Raw genomic sequence first — 21,056 nt, 5'->3', positions numbered from 1 at the left:
TAATCTGTTTTCCATGTAAATTAGCATGATGATAGTAGGGGGAGAGTGACATATCAGGTCTCTGCTCACAATACAGTGTGGCTTATTGGTGATGGGGTGGGGGTATGATGTGGCTTACTGGTGGTGGGGCAGGGTTCAGGACATGAACATGAAGCTGGTGTTAGCTCTAAGGCCAGGCAAAATTGATTCAATGTTTAGCATAATCAGACAGGTTGGTTTTCAGCCTTCAAAAGGAACAAAATCATTCACCGAAGTCTGAATCAATCAACTAAATATGATTTTTAAGAGCTTAATCAGTAAGTTCATGAAATAAGCATCTGAGTAAAGATATACAAAGAGAAGTTTAATTTTGTAAATGTATGGACTGTGATTATTTTGAAGTTGTATGATCGTTGCTTTTTGATTGTTTTATTTGTAAAATCAATAAAGATATTAAGGTTTGTTTTTTGTTGGATGCTAAAGCATAAAATCAATTTGACATGGTCTAACTTGTGCCACGCAATTGACAGAAAATGCTTTGTTGATAATCAGACATTAAGCTGATTGTAGAATGAAGTCCATCATAGTCTGTTGTGTGTTTTTTTTTTTAAATGCATGAAGATTCATGTTTGTTTTAATGTACATGTTTATCCTATGACTGTTCAGGTTTAAAGTTTCTGTATGTTTAAGTATAATATCTAGTTTACAACCTAACGATTTTTATCACTTATGAATGTTTCACCTAGATGCAAATGCCAGTAAGTAGTCCTAGTTACCAGTTTGCCTCGATCCTGTATAATTTGAAAGACCCAATTAACAACAGTTTCAAAAGGAGATAAAATCATCACTGTACACAATCATATCATACTTCAGGCCCCAATTTCTCGAAACTTCTTAAGCTTAACAGGCTTAAGTCGCTTATTTCAATTAGCCAAAATACATACTGAAAATGGATTTTGATAAATGAAAAATGTTTTTTTCTGATAATCATACAGATTTTTCCTAAATAATTTCTGAAAATTCTTTAATAAGTAAATAGAACACATTTTATAGAACAACAAAAATAGTGAGATTAGCTTGATCCTGTTATAAGGGACTTAAGAGGTTTCGAGAAATTGGAGCCAGGGGTTCTAAAGTTCAGGATTACCTTAATCCTGATTTCAGGATTGGGATCTTTTAATTTCAGACAATTATACAATTGTATAGATTATTTTTTCCTTAGACATTTAAAACGAAAACAGTAGGACATTCATTGAAATGAATATAAATGACTTTTGGAAATAATTTCAAGAAGTGTCCAAGCCCTTAACTCTGGTTTGGGCATGAATCCCTAGTGGAACAGGCACCCAGCTACTTTTCAGGATTGACCACCTGTTAGAACCCCTGATATTTGCATAACATGTGAACTGGTTTGAGCTGTTTGGTAATATTGATTGCTGTGCTGTTAACAATATTGCAAGAAAGAATAAGATTTGTCTTCTTTGTTTACTAACAAACCACTTCTAGGCCCATTCATGGTTAATAGTTGAAAACAAAGCATTGAATGAAAAATTAATGAAATACATGTGGTGGGCTACTGGTCATTCTATTTTAATCACATATAAAACATTTCAGTAGAAGACCATGAATTATTGTACATAGTGTATGGGTTAATGTACCAGTATAAAATTTTATGTACCAGTATTTCTGTTAAAGTTAGTTCTACAAAATTAATGTACCAGTATTTCGATTAAAGTAGGTTCTACAAAGCTAACTAATGTACCAGTATTTCTAATATACTATCTATTTGAAGGGAATTTGTTTACAATGAAAATATCTCTACCAAACTTCTATGCTTCCTATAATATAATCTCTATATTTTCCTCAACATTTCCATCCCTCCTCTCCAGGGCATTCTGACCCAGCTGCGGACGATATTCGATCTGATAATCGACTTCCAGCAGGCCCAGGACGCCTTCTATGAGACAGCGCAACATGAGCTTCTGGCCCGCCAACATTATGCCAAGCTCCAGAGACAGAGAACTAGTGAGGTTAGATAATCAATGCCCAATCACGCCAGAGCATTGTCATCTGTATGCATTGCTCTTGCTGTAGAACCTCGATGTACACGTTGTCGTCATCAAACTTGGCCACAACTCAAAAACCATTCAATATATTCAAATGATATGACATGAATGTAGCACATAGCATTGTTTTTTTGTAATTTTTTAGTTGTGCCCTAAGTTGACTTTACAAAATACATTATAATATGTTGCAATTTGAGCCTAGATAAATAGTAAGGCTTGACCATTTTTGCATTAATTTTAAACACAAAATGGGTTTACCAGGCAATGAAATTTTAAATGATAGTAACTTTGAATATATTCATATACAAGATTATTTTCTGTTTTCAGGGTGACTGGGGCATTACTGAGGCAATGGAGGAAGAGGAGCGTGCTCGCCGGGTGGAGTTCCTCAAGACAGTGATACCCTCTACACGAGCCAAGATGGCCGTCCTGGCACAGTCATACCAGGTGCGTGTTCACAAAGTTGGTCCGGTAGCCAAACTTAAGATATATTGGTGAAATCAGAATGTCGAGTTATAATAAGGTTTTAAAACTGAAGTAGTAGCACATTTTTGCTTTTGTAATTTAAAATCTTGATGTTAACATAATCATTGTAGTTGGTTTTGGATTCATACAAAAACTTGTGATGACAACAATGTTGACCATAACTTAGAAACTGTTAAATTATTCACATGAACCTAAGTGCACCTCTTTGAAATAACAATAATATTGATAATACTAATAGAAGAAAGGCCAATCACTGTGGCTTACATAGTTGTTGAGTTATGCCCCTTGGTGAACTGAAAAATCAGTCGAGCTTTGGCATCTTTTTTCTGAAATCTACTGATTCTGTATGACACAATAACAAAATTTAATTCATTGAAGATAAAACACTGAGGTGCTTGAAAGCCTTGGCGTCGTTGTCGTTGGCATCATCATAGTGCAAACACTTGAACCTTTGCCATTACTTAAGACCGTTCAAGATATTCAAATAAAACGTGGTAGAGACTATACGCCCAGGTCTAGCAAGACCAAATCTGTAACTTGCATTTTTTATTATCGAGTAATGTTTGTCATTTCTGAAAAAAAATTGACGACTGTTCGGGTTCACTCTGCCAAGCTCTTATTTTATCTACTCAATGACCATCAAACTTTTAATCCATAATTTCCAGGACATGGTCCAGCAATTTCTGGTGATGGTGACAAGCCACCAGGACGTGAGTCTGCGCTTCCTGTCGTTCCGTCTAGACTTTAACGAGCATTATAAGGCGCGGGAGCCACAGCTGTACGGCACTCCCGGCAACATGCGTGCCAAAAGACTCACATAAAGATGATACCAGTAAAAATTATGAGATGCATGGATGTGATTTGTGGATCTTATAGTGCCAGGGACCATAAAAAATCATAGAAAAATGAAGAAATATTTATTTTTTTAATTGATATGAATAGTTAGGTGGTTGCTTTTGGTTTTTACTTTATTTTTTTTTAGTATTGACATTCAGTTTGCTTCAAGTTGTAAGTCAGAGAGATCCCTCAAGACGGCTTCTAAAAAGCCAGTTTTGCTTATGCAGCATGGTGGGGTAAAGTGCCGTCCCAACCCAACGCTAAAATAGTTTGAGCCCATCAGCCGCCAGATCAGTCACATTCCTGCCTTCAGTGTCAAACTTTTACAGAAATTAAACTTTGAGAAAATTCTTTGTCAAGATTCATGTATGATGAATTAATGGGAGGTTGACAATATTCAGGTGTTCTGTGTACAATTATTCGTGATGACCCCATATCATTTTGGTATCATTTGAAAGGGGCTGATGTGTGTAGAAACAATAATACCTAAAAGATATTACAAACAAGCGTTTTGACCCTTGAAAGATGGTGAAATATGCCTTAAAATGTACGATTTCAGTTTCTTTTAAGAAACATAACACGTTTTGAAAAAACTATCTTTAGGATATTTTCTATTATTCTAGATATTAGTAGTGTCAGCATTTCCCTTTCAAATGACACTAAAAAATTGTATGGATCAAAATTTAGAAGTATTGCATATGTTTCGAAGAAATGATGAGGTTTTTGGATTATCGGATGCCTGTGTATTTACATAAGCGTTGTTGACTGATAGATACTAGTTCTATATTATTATAAACATCTGATTGTGTAAATCTCTATTCCCATATACTGGTTTAAAAAAATGAAAATCGAACCATATGCGTTCAGCCCTTCCATCACTATCCTGAGTTTTCAGTTTTCAGAATTTGTCCTCATTACTTAACACGCATCTTGATCATTTCATGCTTATTATTTAAGATCTGAACCATGTTATATTTCATTTATGTTAACATTTCTCATGACAGTCCATTGTTTTCACCTATTCCTGCATCATGTACAAACCCATCAATATGACAGGACTTGTGATATAGTATTGCATGATATTATATGTATATATTTAAGATTGCCTTTGAATGTTTAATATTGAATATTTGTTATTGAACAAAGTACATGTATGTACAAGATTGTATATGTATACATGTATGTCTAAGATTGTACATGTATGTTTAAAATCTACATGTATGTCTAAGATTGTACATGTATGTTTAAGATCGTACATGTATGTCTAAGATTGTACATGTAAGTCTAAGATCGTGCATGTATGTCTAAGATTATACATGTATGTTTAAAATTGTGCATGTAAGTCTAAGATTGTACATGTATGTCTAAGATTATACATGTATGTCTAAGATTGTACATGTATGTTTAAAATTGTGCATGTAAGTCTAAGATTGTACATGTATGTCTAAGATTATACATGTATGTGAGATGTGCTTACTTTGAAGTTGTTTCATTAGATTTTGGATTTTGGAAATAAAAAATATTTATACCAACTTTCACACTTTCTTATTCCAACTTTTGTCGTGTATATTTAAAACATAACAAGAGAAACTCAAATTAACAAAAAAAAACAAATTTCTGATTTTTTAATACACAATGTGATTTAAGAATCTCAAAATAGCATGGGTAAAAAGTAATATGCTGTCAATAATATGTAGGGCAAGTTATACCTCCAGCTGCACAGCAACCTTTTTCAACGATTGTTTAAATCTGATTTGGCCTTCAAAGCCATGCAACAGTGATAAGTCTCGGGAATGATGTCTATGGCACTAAAAACACAATTGAAATGATGCAGAACCATCCTGGTATGATTTTTCATAACTGTTCAACCAATGGAGAGATTTACTAGTGGAATGATAGCCTTGGACACACAAATGCCTGTTGGGTTCGATTTCAATATATTCTTTGTTAAACAAAATAGGTAATTAACAGAGCAGTCATAATAAGATTATAGCGTCACATGAATTCAAAATTGGGCTATAAACAATGAACACAATTTGGTGGTATATCTTCAAATCAATCTCCATCTTCAAATTATTTGAAAAAGTCGGAGAAAATCTGGGCAGCCTGCTCTTCCTGGTAATTCTTCACAATAAATGATGAACCATTGTCTGCTCCTGCTATCATGGCCGACAGACCTGAAAGGCAGTCAAGAGTATACATTTCAAATACAAGGGAAACTTTACAACAAAACATCTTAATTACTGTTTTTTTATCTAACAGAGCCCACAAAACCTGCCCACCAACTGGCCAAGTTTGGTTAAATTTGAGTGGTTCTGGTAATGAAATAAAAGATGTTGCTAAATGAACAAAAAAGTATAAAGAATGAGTTTTCTGACTATTTTTGAAATTTACAAGATAAAGTCGCCAAAATTTTCATACCACAGTTTAGTCTTAAAAAGCACTTGCCCTGACTTTTTAAACGATTGATCATAGTTTTCCGTTTCGATTTGATTATCGATTGGGAAATTTGTCTGATTTTCTGACAAGTTCAAGGGCAGGTAACTCTCTGATGAAATGGTAAATGAAAAATATGTCGAGCATCATGTGTACCAAGTTTCAGGAATATTGATCTGAAATCGTGGATTGTCACTAGATTTGAATACAGCCATACACATATTCCTTCTGAACATGGTTTTTTGTATGCATATAATAAAAGCTTACGTTTATCAGGAGCAGGTCTGAAGAGACACAAAATCCTTTTGCCCATATCAATAGCTCGTCCAATTTCATACCCGACTCCAAGGGACGGCTGGGTCACCTCGGCAACAACCACTGGAAAAGTATTTCATTACTGCTTTATTGCTATACATAAATGAAAATCCATTAAGAAAAAGCTAATCAGAACAAACTGTTTGGAATTGAAAATTGCATTTTCTTTCTGATTCTGCAAGGCGACAAGTATTTGAAGCAAGTCTTCAAGTTTAAAATTACTGAAATAGGCCCACGTTAACTAACATCTTGAGTAAGTTTGAGACTCGAGACTCGGAAGAGTAAAATTCTAAGATTGTTGTAAAAATGCTATTAAAGGAGCAAAGATGGTAAAAACAACTGTATCTGTTACATATAATCTGTTCTACAATGAGGCACACATCTTTTGTCAAAATTTGTTACATTAAAGTTATTTTGAAACATTTAAGAATTCAGTTTCCTGAGCCAGAGTCTCAAACTCGGACTCTAGACGTTGGTGAATACTGACCCAGGTTTTGGGAGTTGTTTGTTGAAGTTTTGGTTGATTTTGTTCCAACACAAACCTTACAGTCTTTAACAGTTACAGAGAAACTTGGGACAATTTGAGGGTGGCGCAGGGGCGCAGCCAGCCTTCACCCCCCAAAAAAAATGTCCAAGTTTACTTTTATTTCTATATAGAAGAACAAAAGTAATAAAATATGCCAAAATGCACCATTTTGGACAAGAAAATTGTCCAACATCCCTGCCTACACTTTAAGCAAAATAAATCTTCATTCAGAGGGAGTGGTGCAAACCAAAAGCTTACTCCCCTAAGTAATGCCTCTCTAACTTTAAATCCAGGAGCCGCTCTGATTTTTTTAATCTGTACACAAAACGTGGATTTTTTGTTTTGATTATTAAAGTCAAAGCTGAAAGTATACCATCACACTGTTTCAGCCAATCCACATCTCTGTCATGAATAAACTTGTCTGTAAGGTTCTTTTCACCTGAAAGAAAGTACAAGAGAACAGTTATTATCTATTCTTTAAAAATGAAATACAAACACACTTATCTATCCATCACTTGAACATTAAAGCTGCACTCTCACAGATTGAATGTTTTGACAACTTTTTTATTTTTTGTCTTGGAACGAGCCAATTTTTGCGAAAATCCATGGAAACCAGTTGAATAAGATGGCTGACAAAAAAATAGATCGCAGTTTTTTATATTTCAGTTCAAAAATTGATCTTTTATACATTTTTCTTAAACCGTTAGTAATGGTTTATGCCATTAAACATTAATTTTCAAACAGAAATATGAAAATCTACGATCTGATTTTTTGTCAGTAATCTTATATTATTGGTTTGCAGATATTTACGCAAAAATTTGCTCTTTCCAAAAAACAAATGTAAAAATGTTAAATCTGTGAGAGTGCAGCTTTAAATGATGAGGTGAACATTTATATACGAAAGTGACAAATGTTTCAATCAACTTTGAAGATAATCATCATATATCTATGTTCATTAGTACTATTCAGCAAGTGTTATTCTTCATTTAAAGAAGGATGCTGTAACCCCCCCTCCCCCCACGGCCCCACCCCTTTTGGTATGTAGTATTCAAGGGGATTTTAAGGAGAACTCTGGACCCAATAATGTACTCAAAAACTCAATTTTGGTATAATTTGGTTTCACAAACTTAAATATTACCTGTTATGCATGATTTGGAAAAAAACGAAGGAATATTTATTATGCAAGGTGCTTGAGGGGAGGTTACACACATACCGTAACTGTTTTGTTTAAAATTAAGCCTCCCATAGATATATGCACAGCTATTTATATTTAATAATGTACAAACCGTTCTCCAGCTCCTTAGCCCCAACATGTTCAGTGAGCACTTCTCCATAGGTTTTCAGCTGCGTAATAAGTCGCAAATAGAGGTCAGCATCTTGTCTTCCTGCCCGAATACTCCCACAGAAATAGATCTTCATCCTTTGATTATAAAAGAATGTACACATATATATGCATATACATAGGTAATGGCCTACAGCCAGGAGCAGGCTTGTACCATGTTGAAGAGATTTATTTGTTTTTGTCTGAAAAATTTAATCCCATATCGGAACAGATACACGGAAATGTAGACGGATCTAAACTATGCTAGTGTTGGGAATCGGTTGCAATTTTACTATCGATGATCGGTTCCACTCAAGTAACCGATTATCGATACAATGTAGTATAATCGGTTTTTAAAATACTAGATAGTACCTGAGTTGTAGTTTTATTCATGTACAGTATCAAACTCTTAATTATTATATGCATATACCTTTATGTCTATGATTGAAGTTATTAAGTGTTGTTGTATAAAAAATAGTTCATTTTCTTGCTCATTGTGGCTTTCATCAGCCATTTTGTTAAGTATAACATCTGAACACTTACTAATATATATATTTTTTTTTTTCGATAATCGATTTTAATTAAATACTATCGATTGTCGCCGATTATAATCGATCATCGGAACATCACTAAACCATGCAATTAGTTGTTCGCAGATAATTTACAACCCATACTTTACCTAAAACAACTGGCGCTATTCTTTCAATAACTAGTGAATGCAGTAACTCTATTACTTTTTTAACATATAGTGGCATCACCACATGCCATTGGACTGTGAACATTACCGCTTGACTAGATAAATTTTATGTATAAAATACAGTATACTTATGCTAAGACATCTATAGTTGACCCTGGTCCTGATGTTTATTTGATAAAAAGGTAAAATAGTAACTGCATAGTTCTGTTGTAACCGAAATAATTAAAGTTCAGGGATTTTTTTCACATTTTGACATTTGTTATGTATCCCTGTTTCAAGTCTGACAAGCACTAAAATCGTCAAAAGTCTCTATGACATTTAAGTGAACATAATTTATATGTCATGGTTCAATAAGACATTATTATTATAATAAAAACATGTCATCACACGGCTTGTTTTAAAGTATTTGTCTTCCAGTATATTGCCAGAAAGTATAGATGATAGACCTTTCCTAGTCCATATAAACAGACGCTTCTGAGTCTTTGATGATTTTTGTTTTCGCAACCCTACATAATGAATGATAAACAAGAGATGTTAGTGAAACATTTATGCCCCCTTGGGAGCCAAATTGTTAGTAGGATTTGGACACTTAAATAAAATATGGACAATCAGAAAACCTTTTTTCAGCTTACAGTCACACTGACCTTGACCTTTGACCCACTGACCTCAAAATCAATAGGGTTCATCTGCTGGTCATGACCAATAAGCCTACCTAGTATGAGGTCCCTGGGTCAAAGCGTTCTCAAGTTATTGATCGGAAACCGTTTTTCATGTTAAGGTCACACTGACCTTGACCTTTGACCCACTGACCTCAAAATCAATAGGGTTCATCTGCTGGTCATGACCAATACACCTACCAAGTATGAGGTTCCTGGGTCAAAGCGTTCTCAAGTTATTGATCGGAAACCGTTTTTCATGTAAAGGTCACACTGACCTTGACCTTTGACCCACTGACCTCAAAATCAATAGGGTTCATCTGCTGGTGATGACCAATACACATACCAAGTATGAGGTCCCTCGGTCAAAGCGTTCTCAAGTTATTGATCGGAAACCATTTGGTATTCCGACCGACCGACAGACAGACAGACCGACCGACTGACCGACATGTGCAAAACAATATACCCCACTTTTTTCAAAAGGGGGCATAAAAAGTTTCCTTAACGCGCAAAATGATGCAGAGACTTCTCTCTTTCTGAAATTAAACCGGGTATCAGTTACACTGGTAGGATCATGCAAAGGGGCGGGGTGCTTAGCTATGCCACTCCCAATGGTTGTCCCACCCATATCAATTGACAAAAACGGATAAATATTTCCTCACCTATATATATGTTGTTGGGGGTACTGTAGTACTATATCACAAGAACTTACTATTGTTCTGTAATATTTACCTGCAATCATAATTTATAAGCCTGGGAATATTTTTGGTTATTGATAGAGGGGCATGGCCACAGGTGAATTTTTTTCCACACTCGATGTCAGTTTTTCGGTTCCTTGTTCGATTTTCATAGTTTGTTTTATTTGCTTGGCTGGATGTCATTTTTGCGGTACCAGGTAAGAATTTCACACCATATTTTATAAGAATGAGCTCGACATTGGCAAAAGGTGCTTACCGATTAGATTTGCTTAAATGGTATCATAATTATAATCAAATTAAACTAGCCTAACAGTTTGAACAAACATACCATCATTTTAATTTCTATCTTTAGTTGGCATAAGTACAATACATCAAAATTACTTCATTACAAGTATAAATCTCAATGCATTTTGAGAAGGCTTCATTCACATTAAATCAGCATCCCCAGATGAATTTCAGCCTTAGGAACTCAGGGGAAAAAGAGAAAACATACTGTAAAAGCTACATCAAAAGTATGGGGCCAAAATGGCTGTTGAGGGTGGACGTGAATCTAAAAAGCAAAATGCAGACAACATCAACATTCTGCAGCATACGCCAATGTGTACATGTACCAGTAATCCACCAGTCAATTGAAACCAAAGCACCCCCCCTGCAGGGCATGAACTGCTGGTAAAATCCCTGCCAAATGCCCTCGACTCCAGGGACCCTAGGTAAGGCCCATTCCCCGCTATAAAGCGACATTTTAGTCGAATTAAGCTGGCGTGTAAGCATTAAGCACCAGTGAATTCTAACCAGGCCCCCAAGGTCCGGGGAATAGTGGGGACTTTGACTTTTGGTCTAGTCAAGCCAGGGTAAAATCCCCGCCGTGCGGGAACGAACTACTGGTTAAATCCCCGCAAAATGCCCTCGACTCCAGGGACACTAGGTAAGGCCCATTCCCCGCTATTTTTGATGTAAAGACAAAACCTACGCATTCACCCAGCACTGCGGGGCCACCTGGAAGGTAAAAAACACAGCCCATTTCCCTGGCAATCCCCAGTTTACCCCTGGACATGAGAGTGCCGTGGTTACAATCGACTTGAGTATAACACTGAGTAATGTGGTGAACATAACGATGTGGGTACGCGAACTAAGTCAAATTAAAGTAAGGTAACATATACAGTAACGTGTTCGGTGAAGTTCTTTAAGTAACTCGTTTAGGATATAACGAGGTTAAGTAATTTAACAAATAAATGTATCAAAGATAAATACACATTCGGTTAGCATTCCCGCTTGGCTCGATATTCGCGAGGCTTGTATTTTGGCCGGTCCCTAAAATATTGAGCCAACGGGTTTCGACTGTACATAAAAATACAAATGCCATCTAGGGATATCTTAATGCATTGACCCAAGTATTTATATGAAAACCACAGGGACTGGTTGCACTTATGTCCGCCCGGTTAGCTCAGTCGGTAGAGCGTTGGACTGCGAATCGGACAACCCGGGTTCAATTCCCGGGCGGACCAAGTCACTTCTGTTGTGATTGGTTATGAAATCCTTTCTACGACCATTCACACTGTACCACTGCCCCTGGCATGTACAGAAGTTGTCAGTTCCTTGCAGAGGCACCTAGTACTGGTTAACCGCCCAGGATATGTGTGCGGTGGTTGAACTGTCACTCTGGGACCCTTCAATGTGCTCACGCCGGGACCCGGAGTATAAACTACTAACACCACCACCACTGGTTGCACAATCAATTCTACCTTTTTGTTGTGTTTGTGTCGATTTACTTTCGATTTGTTTGTTATGCTCTACAACATGCTGTTTCCGGTTTAAGGTGAAAGGACACGAATATATTTAAAATGTCTACGCAGTGACCTCCCCTTACATTCAATATTTGAATATTATTGACAAAGTCGATTTGAAAATATTGTATTCAGGAACGATTTAATATTCAATTTTGTCTTTTAAGTGGACACCTTTCACTCCCTTGCATTTTTATATTTGACCACTTGCAAAGTATTGAAGTATTGACAAGAGTTTTTACAAAGGGCTCAAGTCACCACAGTCATTTTGAGACCCATACAGTATACAATTGTAAAAGAACTCGAAAATTGCATTTCTCATTAGTTATTTTTTTAAACTATGACATGAAAAAGCTTTTTTACAACGCTTATATTTTACTTACGATGGAAAATTGCTGTACAATATGTAGCAGAGGTATAAAATCACTCACCATTAAAATATCCACAATTCAGAAAAGACTCAAAGATTTTTTAATGGTGAGTGATCTGCCAAAGTAATTTTACAAAAACCTCTTTTTACTCCGTCTGGTCCTTTATTCAAGAAATTGGTTAGTTGATAACACGTGAATTTCATGTTGGCGTTATTTTCTTTAAATATGTGCTTGGGCTTATGCACCAGTCAATTGTAACCACGCCCCCCCCCCCAGGTCTGGAGGTATACCGGGGTATACCTAGGATAGCCGGGGAAGTGAGCCGTGTTTTTACCTTCCAGATGGCCCCGCAGTGCCGGGTGATTTTGTCTTCCCGCCCAAATTAGCGGGGAATGGTCCTTACCTATGGTCCCTGGTCCCTGGGTGCGGGGGCATTCAGTAGCGGGGTTTTAACCAGCAGTTCGTACCCGCAGGGCGGGGATTTTACCCGGGCATGGCTGGACCGAAAGTCAAAGTCCCCGCTATTCCCCGGACCTGGGGGAGCCGTGGTTATAATTGACTGGTGCATTAAGCCACCATATTAAAGTGAAGAAATTTCATTTACAAACAATAAAAAATACTCTTTAAGGTCCACTACCCACAAACATATCAGTTCACCTCGCTACAAAACCAAATGTAGGAATAAATCATTATCGAAAGATGTAAGGATCGAACACTATTACAGTTCTTCTTCGACAAGCTTCTACACTAAATACTTTTAAAGCTTTGTATTAAACATACATAAAGATCATTTACATGTAATTGAAAAATGAATAGTCGTAGTTCATTATAAATGTGTGTTGCATTATAGGGATTGTTGATTATTGTCTGCATAATGTGCATGTATGTGTAATGATTGATGATTATTTTGATATTATTGTTAAACCCTGTATTTATATGTTCTCTGTTTTTGTCATAGTTGTAGTAGTTATTATTATTATTATTATTATCATCATCATCATCATCATCATCATCATCATCATCATCATCATCTTCATCATCATCATCATCATCATCATCATCATCATCATTATTATTATTATTATTATTATTATTATTATTATTATTATTATTATCATTATTATTATTATTATTATTATTATTATTATTATTATTATTATTATTATTATTATCATGATGATGATGATTATTATTATTATTATTATTATTATTATTATTATTATTATTATTATTATTATTATTATCATCATGATGATGATGATTATTATTATTATTATTATTATTATTATTATTATTATTATTATTATTATTATTATTATTATTATTATCATCATCATGATGATTATTATTATTATTATTATTATTATTATTATTATTATTATTATCATGATTATTATTATTATTATTAATTTTATTATTATTATTATTATTATTATTATTATTATTATTATTATTATTATTATTATTATTATCATCATCATCATCATTATTATACAATGAGTCAACTGCTTGTGGGTTTCACGTTAAATCATAGCACGTATGGTATCCATGGTCACTAAATGTAACAGTAACTAATTGTCCTTTCCGATAACTTGGTTACTTCCCCTGATTTCTAAGGGAGGCTACTCCATTTCCTACTTCCGGGGAATACATTTTGCAAGATGGCCGACGTAGACAATGAGATCACTGGGGCGTGTATGAATAACAATGAGTTGACACCATTTAAGGTCGTCGATTTGAAAAGATACCTTGCGAACCGGAAATTGAATGTATCAGGTCTTAAATGCGAATTGATTGAGAGGATAAAAGGCGCATATAGACTTTCTATAACTGACAAACGCGTGCTGGAGGAGAGAGATCGGGAAGAAAGAGAGAGAAGAGCAACCGAACGCTTTATCCTCCCATGTGGCGAGGGTCTTCCACCGCCATCAACACTGAAGGCATGGAAGTCCACTATTGATCTGTTTCCTGCTGTAGAGGAAAAGGATATATACAACTACATTGTACTGAAAAGAGACTCGAAACGTCAATTGAAGGCGAGGACTTATTATGTGGACGGACATGTACAGAAAGTTGAGGTATGTCAAATAGTGAGTTTATAATAAGTCTGAGGCTGTTTTTTCTGCCATGTTTACTTCATCTAGTTATATAATTAGCTCAAGGGGACTATTTTGACTTGGACATAAAAATAATTTGGTGTGAAAAATGTACTCAACATTTTTATGTAGGCGGGGCTAGCCACAATTAAGGGGGGTGTGGTGGATGCAAGCACATGTATGTGTCGAACCACACTGACTATATACTTATCTTAATTTTAAAAAAAATAATGTATTTTGTACAATTTTCATATGTTCTATGATGTATGTTGTTTATTTATTGTCATTTAAATTAAAATATTATTTATAATTTATTCTTCAGGTCCATCTCATAAGCGAAGAGTGCAGCCACTGTTATGTTCAAGCTTCCGTGCTGCCATCATTTCCAACTGCAGACAAAAGAAAGTCACCAGAGTACCAACCCTGGATCCTTCTGTCGAAAGTGACTGGCTGCATACACTCCGCGTTCTGCAACTGTCCAGCTGGGTAAGTTGAATTAATTTGTGATAAATCAAAGTCTCTGATCTGCATTGATGAAAGGTGTCAAACCCACACACGCTAGGCTATTTTGTCAGTATTATCAAATACTTAAACTTGGGGCATTCTTCAAACTATTTCATATCTTCTTATCAAACTTGGTACACTTGTTACAAGAGACAAAAAAGCACATGTTATAACTGTCATAATTTTGGCTTTCATGGTTAGCTGAGTTTTGCTATTTTTTTCTGAATGAAAGAACAGGCGAGCTTATGTATTGATTCAATGAACTCCCTTCACCGTGTTGGTGTTTACTTATGGCACTGTTTGTGTTTTGTATGTTCATGGCCTACCAGGAAATACTAAGTGTAAAATACTGTGTATTCACCTCCATTTTCAAACTTTAATGTTTTGGAATATACATGTAAGTATAACAAGTAAAAAGGCACACATGTAAATGAATTTTTTTATTTTCATCTAGTGAAGGTGAATGCTGCAACCATATTGGTGCCCTGCTGTATGGACTTGAAGACCTGACGCGTAAAAAAACCCTTGCTCCAACATCCAAACCCTGTGCCTGGAACAACTTCAGCATGCTGTCTGCACCACGGAAACGTAAGCTGTCGCCTAGGAAATCTGAAGATCTTATGTTCTCAAAGAAGAAACTGTACAACGTGTCAGTACGTAAAGTTTCTGTAAACAAAAACCATGAACTGAACTCTATCAATGGATGCACTGTTAACATTGACAGATTTAGGCAGAAACTGGTTGGTTCGAAGTTGAATGTAGGCTGGTTAAAAAACTTTGAAATTGAAACAACTGAAAATGAACCAGATCTCCCTGTGTTACATTCTGTGCCATTCAACTACCATGATAGTGTAAACTTGAGGGACAGTTCTAGTAAGACAGTGTTTTTGGATCATTTTGACTCTTTGAAGCAAAGCGCTGAAGAAATTCAATTAACTGAAATCTTAACAAGGGGCCAAAAAAGTGGGAAATGGCAAGAGGCCAGAAAAGAACGCCTAACAGCTTCAAACTTTGGCAGCATCTGTCGTAGGAAAGAATCAACTGAACCTGACGGACTCCTGCGGCAGATGTTGTATTCCAATTTCACAAGCAAGTACACAGAATATGGAATTAAACATGAGAAGGCTGCAAAGAGAATGTATGCGAAAGCAATGCAAACTGACCACAAAGGACTAGCAGTTAAAGACAGTGGTCTAGTTGTATGTGCCGACAGACCCTACCTTGGTGCCAGTCCAGACGGGCTTGTGTTCTGTTCACATTGTACAGAAAGTGTTGGTCTGGTTGAGATTAAGTGTCCTGCCTCTAAGAAATGGAGGATGCAAACGCCTGAGGAATGCTGTGAAGACAATGATTTTTTTTGTCAGTTAGAGAATGGCAAGGTGTTACTCAAGGAAACACACAAATATTACTACCAGGTCCAAGGGCAGATGGGAATCACCGGGAGGAAATGGTGTGATTTTGTAGTTTGGACATGTGTAGGTCTTTCTATACAGAGAATTGCATTTTGTGAATCATTTTGGCTGAAAATGTTGTGTCAACTTGACAGATTTTGCCTTGAATCATACATTCCTGAACTGTACGCACAACGTGTTAAAAGGGGAATGAGTCTGTTCAATTGATTTGTACATCGTCTAGTTATGTGTTGTTTATACATGTACATTTGAATGATCAATAATGGCAATTTATGTGAATATCTTGTTTGCTTTCAGTTATTTTCATAACTATATTCAAAATGAAACTCCAAAATGACTGTATTGTTACTATAATTTGAAACCATGAATAAAAAAGTTGTAAATCTAAATTTTGGGCAGTATTTTGAAAGTATGTGTACTTTTGTCAACATATTGTGATTATGCGATGCTGTAAATCTACTTTAATTATTTCCTTGTTTTATGTTTGACCTTTTCTACTTTTCCTTTCCATTTATCTAGTTTTCAGGGATGTATTTCTGAGCTTAATAAATGGACATATGTTTAACCTTTCAAGTGTGTTATTATTGCATTTTGTGTGCAGGATAGTGATAGCGTTTATATTGCCATTGTTTAAAGAAGTAGCTGAGTTTTACTCTAAAACAATTGAAGATGTTCAATTGAATATTGGTTTGCATGTAGCTACTGCACGGCCCATAACTCAAGACTGTCGAGTTGTTCTCCTTTTCTGACTTGCTAATTAAAAACAACAAATGAGTGTTACTTTCTTATGTTTGCAGGGTGCAAAACTTAAAGGGGCTATACACCGTGTGATGAAATATCGAAAAAAAAAAGAAACTTGTCAAAAACTGACATAAACTTGGTATCAATGTGTACAATGCATTGAAACTAACTAACTGAAGTACCACATACCGTAGTATACAATTAATTTATTTTCGCATTATTTTTTCCATATTTCTCCATTAATTTTTTTTTACTGGGTATGTATACCTAGTAGAATTCATTCTTATGCGTGATTTGCTAGTTGATGATATCATGGGATATAACCAAGTAAGGTATATTAGCTTAAGCATTCATATGGTTTCGGATAAGCCTTCGTAGCAAAGTGGATACAACACTGGACAGCTATTTTGGTGACACTAGTTCAATCCATAGCTCAATTTTCTTTTACATTTTGGTATTTCTTTACCATTATCATATCAGAAGAGTAAAACATTTTATTAAATAATTTGTCCTGAGATTTGTTACAGAAAAAAACTTTATTGGTGCCAATCTGGTGTACAGTCCCTTTAAACATTGGGACATATTTAGCATGGGGCTAGTTTTTTTAATCTAATGTATCTTAAAGTTAACATTTGTCGGGCATTTCAGTTTGATCTATGGCACTCTTGCCTATTCTTATTTCCACTTAGTTCAATTATGAAACTGATATGAAAATGGTTCATACTGAAAAATCCTTTAAGCAATTCAATACTAATGATTTGAAGTACGTGGTAGATCAATTACACATGGCAAATAAAAAAAAACTCATTTCAGAGCCAAACTTAATAAGTGATCTTTGACTTTTATTCTTAGAAATGTTACAAATAATAAAACCACAAAATACAAAGCAGATGTTTCACAAACAAAAAATTATATCAATAAATTGATCAGTTAATGCATACATGTTTCAAATCAAATCTTGAAATCCATTCACATGAGCATATTTCCTTATCCATTTTTGTCAAACCTGAATCAAATGTGTAATCTCATATGTTATCATATAACTTGCTCGAAAAAATGATTTTAAAACAAAATTGTAATTTCATTGTTCTAGTTAGAAGTATACAAGTTTTTATCCCTAAATCTAATGCTTGATATATACAAACGCTTTCATTGACACATGAGTTATTATTGAACAAGTGGTGGCCATAGATTTGTCAAATATGTGCATATTTTGAACACTTTAGAAATTCTCCTTGACTGTGTTATAGGAATATTGCCATGCAATATTCGAAAGTTCTTGATTCTCTCCATTTGCCTTTCAACATGTATTCGTAAACTTGCAATATCTTTTGTAAGGAGAACCTCACGTTTAGAGAATTGTTTTCCTTTCTGTTTAAATGGTGGAATAATGAGATGAATGCCTCTTGGAGTAGTAAGGTCTGTAATAGTGAAACCCTTATCAACCATTATGGCGTCTCCTTCTTCAAGCAAGTCCAAGAGTCCACATTTTTCTGTGAGTTTCTTGTCACTGGTACAGCCCACCCAACAGTCAGAAACAAAAGTTACAACACCATTTGGGCTTATACCCACCAAAATCTTATGAGTCATGTGAGACTTGTAATCACTGTACATTAAACTTTTCAAAGAAAGAGAACTGGATGTTTCACTGTAAATTTCAGTGCAGTCGATAATAATTCTAGTGTTAGAATATTTCTCTTTAAATTGTTCAGGCATGTTATTTTTCACTACCTCACGAGATGGCCATTGAACAAGAAAGGATAATTGTACATGTAAATAGTTGATCCATCTTTCAACAATGTCACTACATTGTGAAGTGGATATGCAAAACCTAGTACCTAGATCTTCAAATAACAGACCTAGACGTAGGCGCATCAGCACCATGAAAAATTCATCCAGAACACTTAGAGTTCTTGGCCGTCCTCCATCTGAATCTTTATAGTTAAGTTTCCGCCTTGATGTCCGCACTTCAGCTTCATCCTTGATTTCATCAAACAAAGCTTCAAACACAACTCGATTAGGGATTCCGGTGTAAAAACTGACCAAATCGTCATTGTATTTTACGTCATCATATGTGAGCATAGGTAGCTGACATTGTACACCAAAGTCTCTAGTAGAATGTTCTGTTTGTGAACTGAAGTCTGCTGTTTTTCCCAGGAAACTTTCTTCAGTTTGTACTTCCATCACTGCACAGTTGTTCTCAGTCTGTGTGTCACAACATCTGAAACATATACAAATTGATCATGTACCCATTTACCACATCTTACATGTACAGTCTGGTAACCCTAACCAAATGTTTGTTTTTTTGGCCTTAAACATTTACAAACACTTAAATTTTCCTATTTTTGTTAAAGAATGAAGAAAAATGATCAGAAGTAATTAACTTATCAGATCGATTTCATAGCACAAGAAGCAATATATATATATATTGAACAATACCTAAAGGACTGATTCTGTGGCTGTAGTACTGGTCCCATGCAGTAATCATGCAGGTGGACAGAGGTATCAATGGCATGCCCGGAAGGGGATACAAATGACAGTTGTGGCTGTATACTATCATCATTTGACAGTTCTAGGTCTAAATCGTCATTGACCGTATCACCATCATCATCATCACCTACGTCTTCATCAAGGAGCTGAAATTGCAAATGAAACTGTATAAGATAAATGTTTTAGTACAAAATCTGCCAGGCTATATGGTACACATTTTTCCAGGCTGTATTTGAAAACAATTCTTTAATCATTTCTTAAATTACAAAATTTACAAATAAGTGCTGTGACATTGTTTTTAAGCACCGTTGATATAACATAATTCATTTTGAGGTGCATGTAAGGAAGAACTTAAACTAATATAAGAAATAAAAAATACCGTTGGCTGGAAGGTTTTGGTAGCACCAGTCTCAGTTGGAAACATAGATGGAAGTGTATGCTGGAATGAAGGTCCTCTGAAGCCAACAAAATGCTCACTACACAATCGTCTGTGTTCATTCCACTGGAACGATCTCATGACCGTTTTACATCGCTGCACCCACACACGTTTTAAACGTTTGTTCTGAGGAAAACGGTGCAATGACACTTTTCTCCCATCAATAACCTTTCCTCTGTAAATTCCTTTACAAATACAACAGTACTTAGGGGTTTTCCTGCCCGTTTTCTTTATTAGTTTTGAATCTTTACTTTCCATTTTCACTTGTTGCTGTTTACTTCCTGGTTTGTGTAGTCCCCGGAAGTAAATTTCCGCTTTTTGCGCATGCCCACTTGAAGAGTATTCAGGGAAAGATAATCGAGTTATCGGAAAGGACAATACTGCTCACACAGTCACTAATCAGAAGTCATTTATCTCAATTAAAAAAAAACAGTCTGCACTTTTCAGACTGCAATAACATTATCAAATAACGATGGCCTTTAATCGTTCACTCAGATATGAATTGTTGAAATTGTTTAAAACAATAATGTGCGTATCCTGTAAATGAATGCCTTGTGATGTGTATAACCATTAAAGCAAGGAGCGCATTCAAATAGACAAACTTAACATATATTAGTATTAATGTTGCTTCTATTTCATACTGATTTTTTTTTTAATTGCTTACGAAATGGTCGATCAGAGTTAACATTTCTTTCTTTTTAAATACACCTATCACAAACGTTACATGTACTACTCTGAAGTGACCTATAAATTAGGCAATTAATTGTAATGAGTTGAAATTTTAGGTCGTCTTTTGTTCAAAGAAAATGTATATAGGACAGTCAGACCCACAGATCGACCGACCGCCAGCCAGCCAGCCAGCCATCCATCCATCCATCCAGCCAGCCAGCCAGCCAGCCAGCCAGCCAGCCAGCCAGCCAGCCAGACAGCAGACATACCGACTGACGGACGGACGGGCGGGCGGGCGGACGATTGGGCAGACGGACGGACGGGCGGGCGGGCGGGCGGGCGGACGGACGGACGGACAGACAGACAAACATACAGACATAATTGTTTATTGTCATAAACATGTTATTAAAGTTTCTTGACAAAACATGATATGCATCAGAAATTAAACTAGTATGGTCACAGGTATTGTCAAAGTCGACTTAGTTTCCGGTTGTTGGCTTCGGCGGTGTCATGGTCGTCAAATAACTTAGGCATTG

General features: G+C 35.7%; 4 protein-coding genes and 1 non-coding gene across 6 annotated transcripts in view; 3 read left to right on the top strand and 2 right to left on the bottom strand.

Annotated features, from left to right (window-relative positions):
- The window catches only part of LOC128219894 (gamma-tubulin complex component 3 homolog), a 32,873-nt gene extending 27,986 nt beyond the window's left edge, over nt 1-4,887 (top strand). Inside the window, exons 25-28 of one of the 2 annotated variants that reach the window (XM_052928036.1) lie at nt 25-57; nt 1,869-2,009; nt 2,373-2,492; nt 3,197-4,887. In XM_052928036.1, coding sequence (XP_052783996.1) covers nt 25-57; nt 1,869-2,009; nt 2,373-2,492; nt 3,197-3,352 — 450 coding nt within the window. In that variant the 3' untranslated portion in view covers nt 3,353-4,887. The remainder of the gene's footprint in view (nt 1-24; nt 58-1,868; nt 2,010-2,372; nt 2,493-3,196) is intronic. The other variant, XM_052928037.1, reaches the window with a different exon arrangement.
- Nucleotides 4,888-4,978: 91 nt separating this feature from the next.
- On the bottom strand, nt 4,979-11,840 carry LOC128219896 (2'-deoxynucleoside 5'-phosphate N-hydrolase 1-like). Its single transcript, XM_052928041.1, has 5 exons — nt 11,760-11,840; nt 7,932-8,065; nt 7,019-7,084; nt 6,072-6,182; nt 4,979-5,545 (listed from the first exon to the last, which is right to left on the bottom strand). Exons 2-5 carry the CDS (start codon nt 8,062-8,064, stop codon nt 5,442-5,444), a joined length of 414 nt encoding a protein of 137 aa, XP_052784001.1. The 5' UTR covers nt 8,065; nt 11,760-11,840; the 3' UTR covers nt 4,979-5,441.
- Trnar-gcg (transfer RNA arginine (anticodon GCG)) lies at nt 11,446-11,522 on the top strand. The gene has a single exon. It is a non-coding gene; the product is annotated as a tRNA-Arg (tRNA).
- Nucleotides 11,841-13,833: 1,993 nt separating the features above from the next.
- On the top strand, nt 13,834-16,526 carry LOC128219258 (uncharacterized). Its single transcript, XM_052927070.1, has 3 exons — nt 13,834-14,250; nt 14,591-14,754; nt 15,227-16,526. The coding sequence occupies exons 1-3, from the start codon at nt 13,834-13,836 to the stop codon at nt 16,389-16,391; spliced, it is 1,746 nt and encodes a 581-aa protein (XP_052783030.1). The 3' UTR covers nt 16,392-16,526.
- Nucleotides 16,527-17,754: 1,228 nt separating this feature from the next.
- LOC128220639 (uncharacterized) lies at nt 17,755-20,136 on the bottom strand. Its single transcript, XM_052929117.1, has 3 exons — nt 19,795-20,136; nt 19,365-19,561; nt 17,755-19,146 (listed from the first exon to the last, which is right to left on the bottom strand). The coding sequence occupies exons 1-3, from the start codon at nt 20,107-20,109 to the stop codon at nt 18,093-18,095; spliced, it is 1,566 nt and encodes a 521-aa protein (XP_052785077.1). The 5' UTR covers nt 20,110-20,136; the 3' UTR covers nt 17,755-18,092.
- Between the last annotated feature and the right edge of the window lie 920 nt (nt 20,137-21,056).

This window comes from Mya arenaria, chromosome 15 (genome assembly GCF_026914265.1).
Source record: "Mya arenaria isolate MELC-2E11 chromosome 15, ASM2691426v1".
Classification (NCBI taxonomy): domain Eukaryota; kingdom Metazoa; phylum Mollusca; class Bivalvia; order Myida; family Myidae; genus Mya; species Mya arenaria.
The sequence above is the reverse complement of the archived record's forward strand: the minus strand, read 5'-3'. Positions and strand labels throughout refer to the sequence as shown.

Bases quoted from the DNA above. Each gene is read 5' to 3' on its own strand.
- LOC128220639 (XM_052929117.1), bottom strand. From the start codon at position 20,109: ATGGAAAGTAAAGATTCAAAACTAATAAAGAAAACGGGCAGGAAAACC. The intron at 19,562-19,794 runs GTATTTTTTATT...TTGCAATTTCAG, and splicing joins CCAAAACCTTCCAGCCAACG to CTCCTTGATGAAGACGTAGG. The intron at 19,147-19,364 runs GTATTGTTCAAT...TATATGTTTCAG, and splicing joins CCACAGAATCAGTCCTTTAG to ATGTTGTGACACACAGACTG.
- LOC128219258 (XM_052927070.1), top strand. From the start codon at position 13,834: ATGGCCGACGTAGACAATGAGATCACTGGGGCGTGTATGAATAACAAT. The intron at 14,251-14,590 runs GTATGTCAAATA...TTTATTCTTCAG, and splicing joins GACATGTACAGAAAGTTGAG to GTCCATCTCATAAGCGAAGA. The intron at 14,755-15,226 runs GTAAGTTGAATT...ATTTTCATCTAG, and splicing joins TTCTGCAACTGTCCAGCTGG to TGAAGGTGAATGCTGCAACC.
- LOC128219896 (XM_052928041.1), bottom strand. From the start codon at position 8,064: ATGAAGATCTATTTCTGTGGGAGTATTCGGGCAGGAAGACAAGATGCT. The intron at 6,183-7,018 runs GTATACTTTCAG...ATACTTTTCCAG, and splicing joins TTGGCTGAAACAGTGTGATG to TGGTTGTTGCCGAGGTGACC. The intron at 5,546-6,071 runs GTAAGCTTTTAT...ACTGCCTTTCAG, and splicing joins CAGACCTGCTCCTGATAAAC to GTCTGTCGGCCATGATAGCA.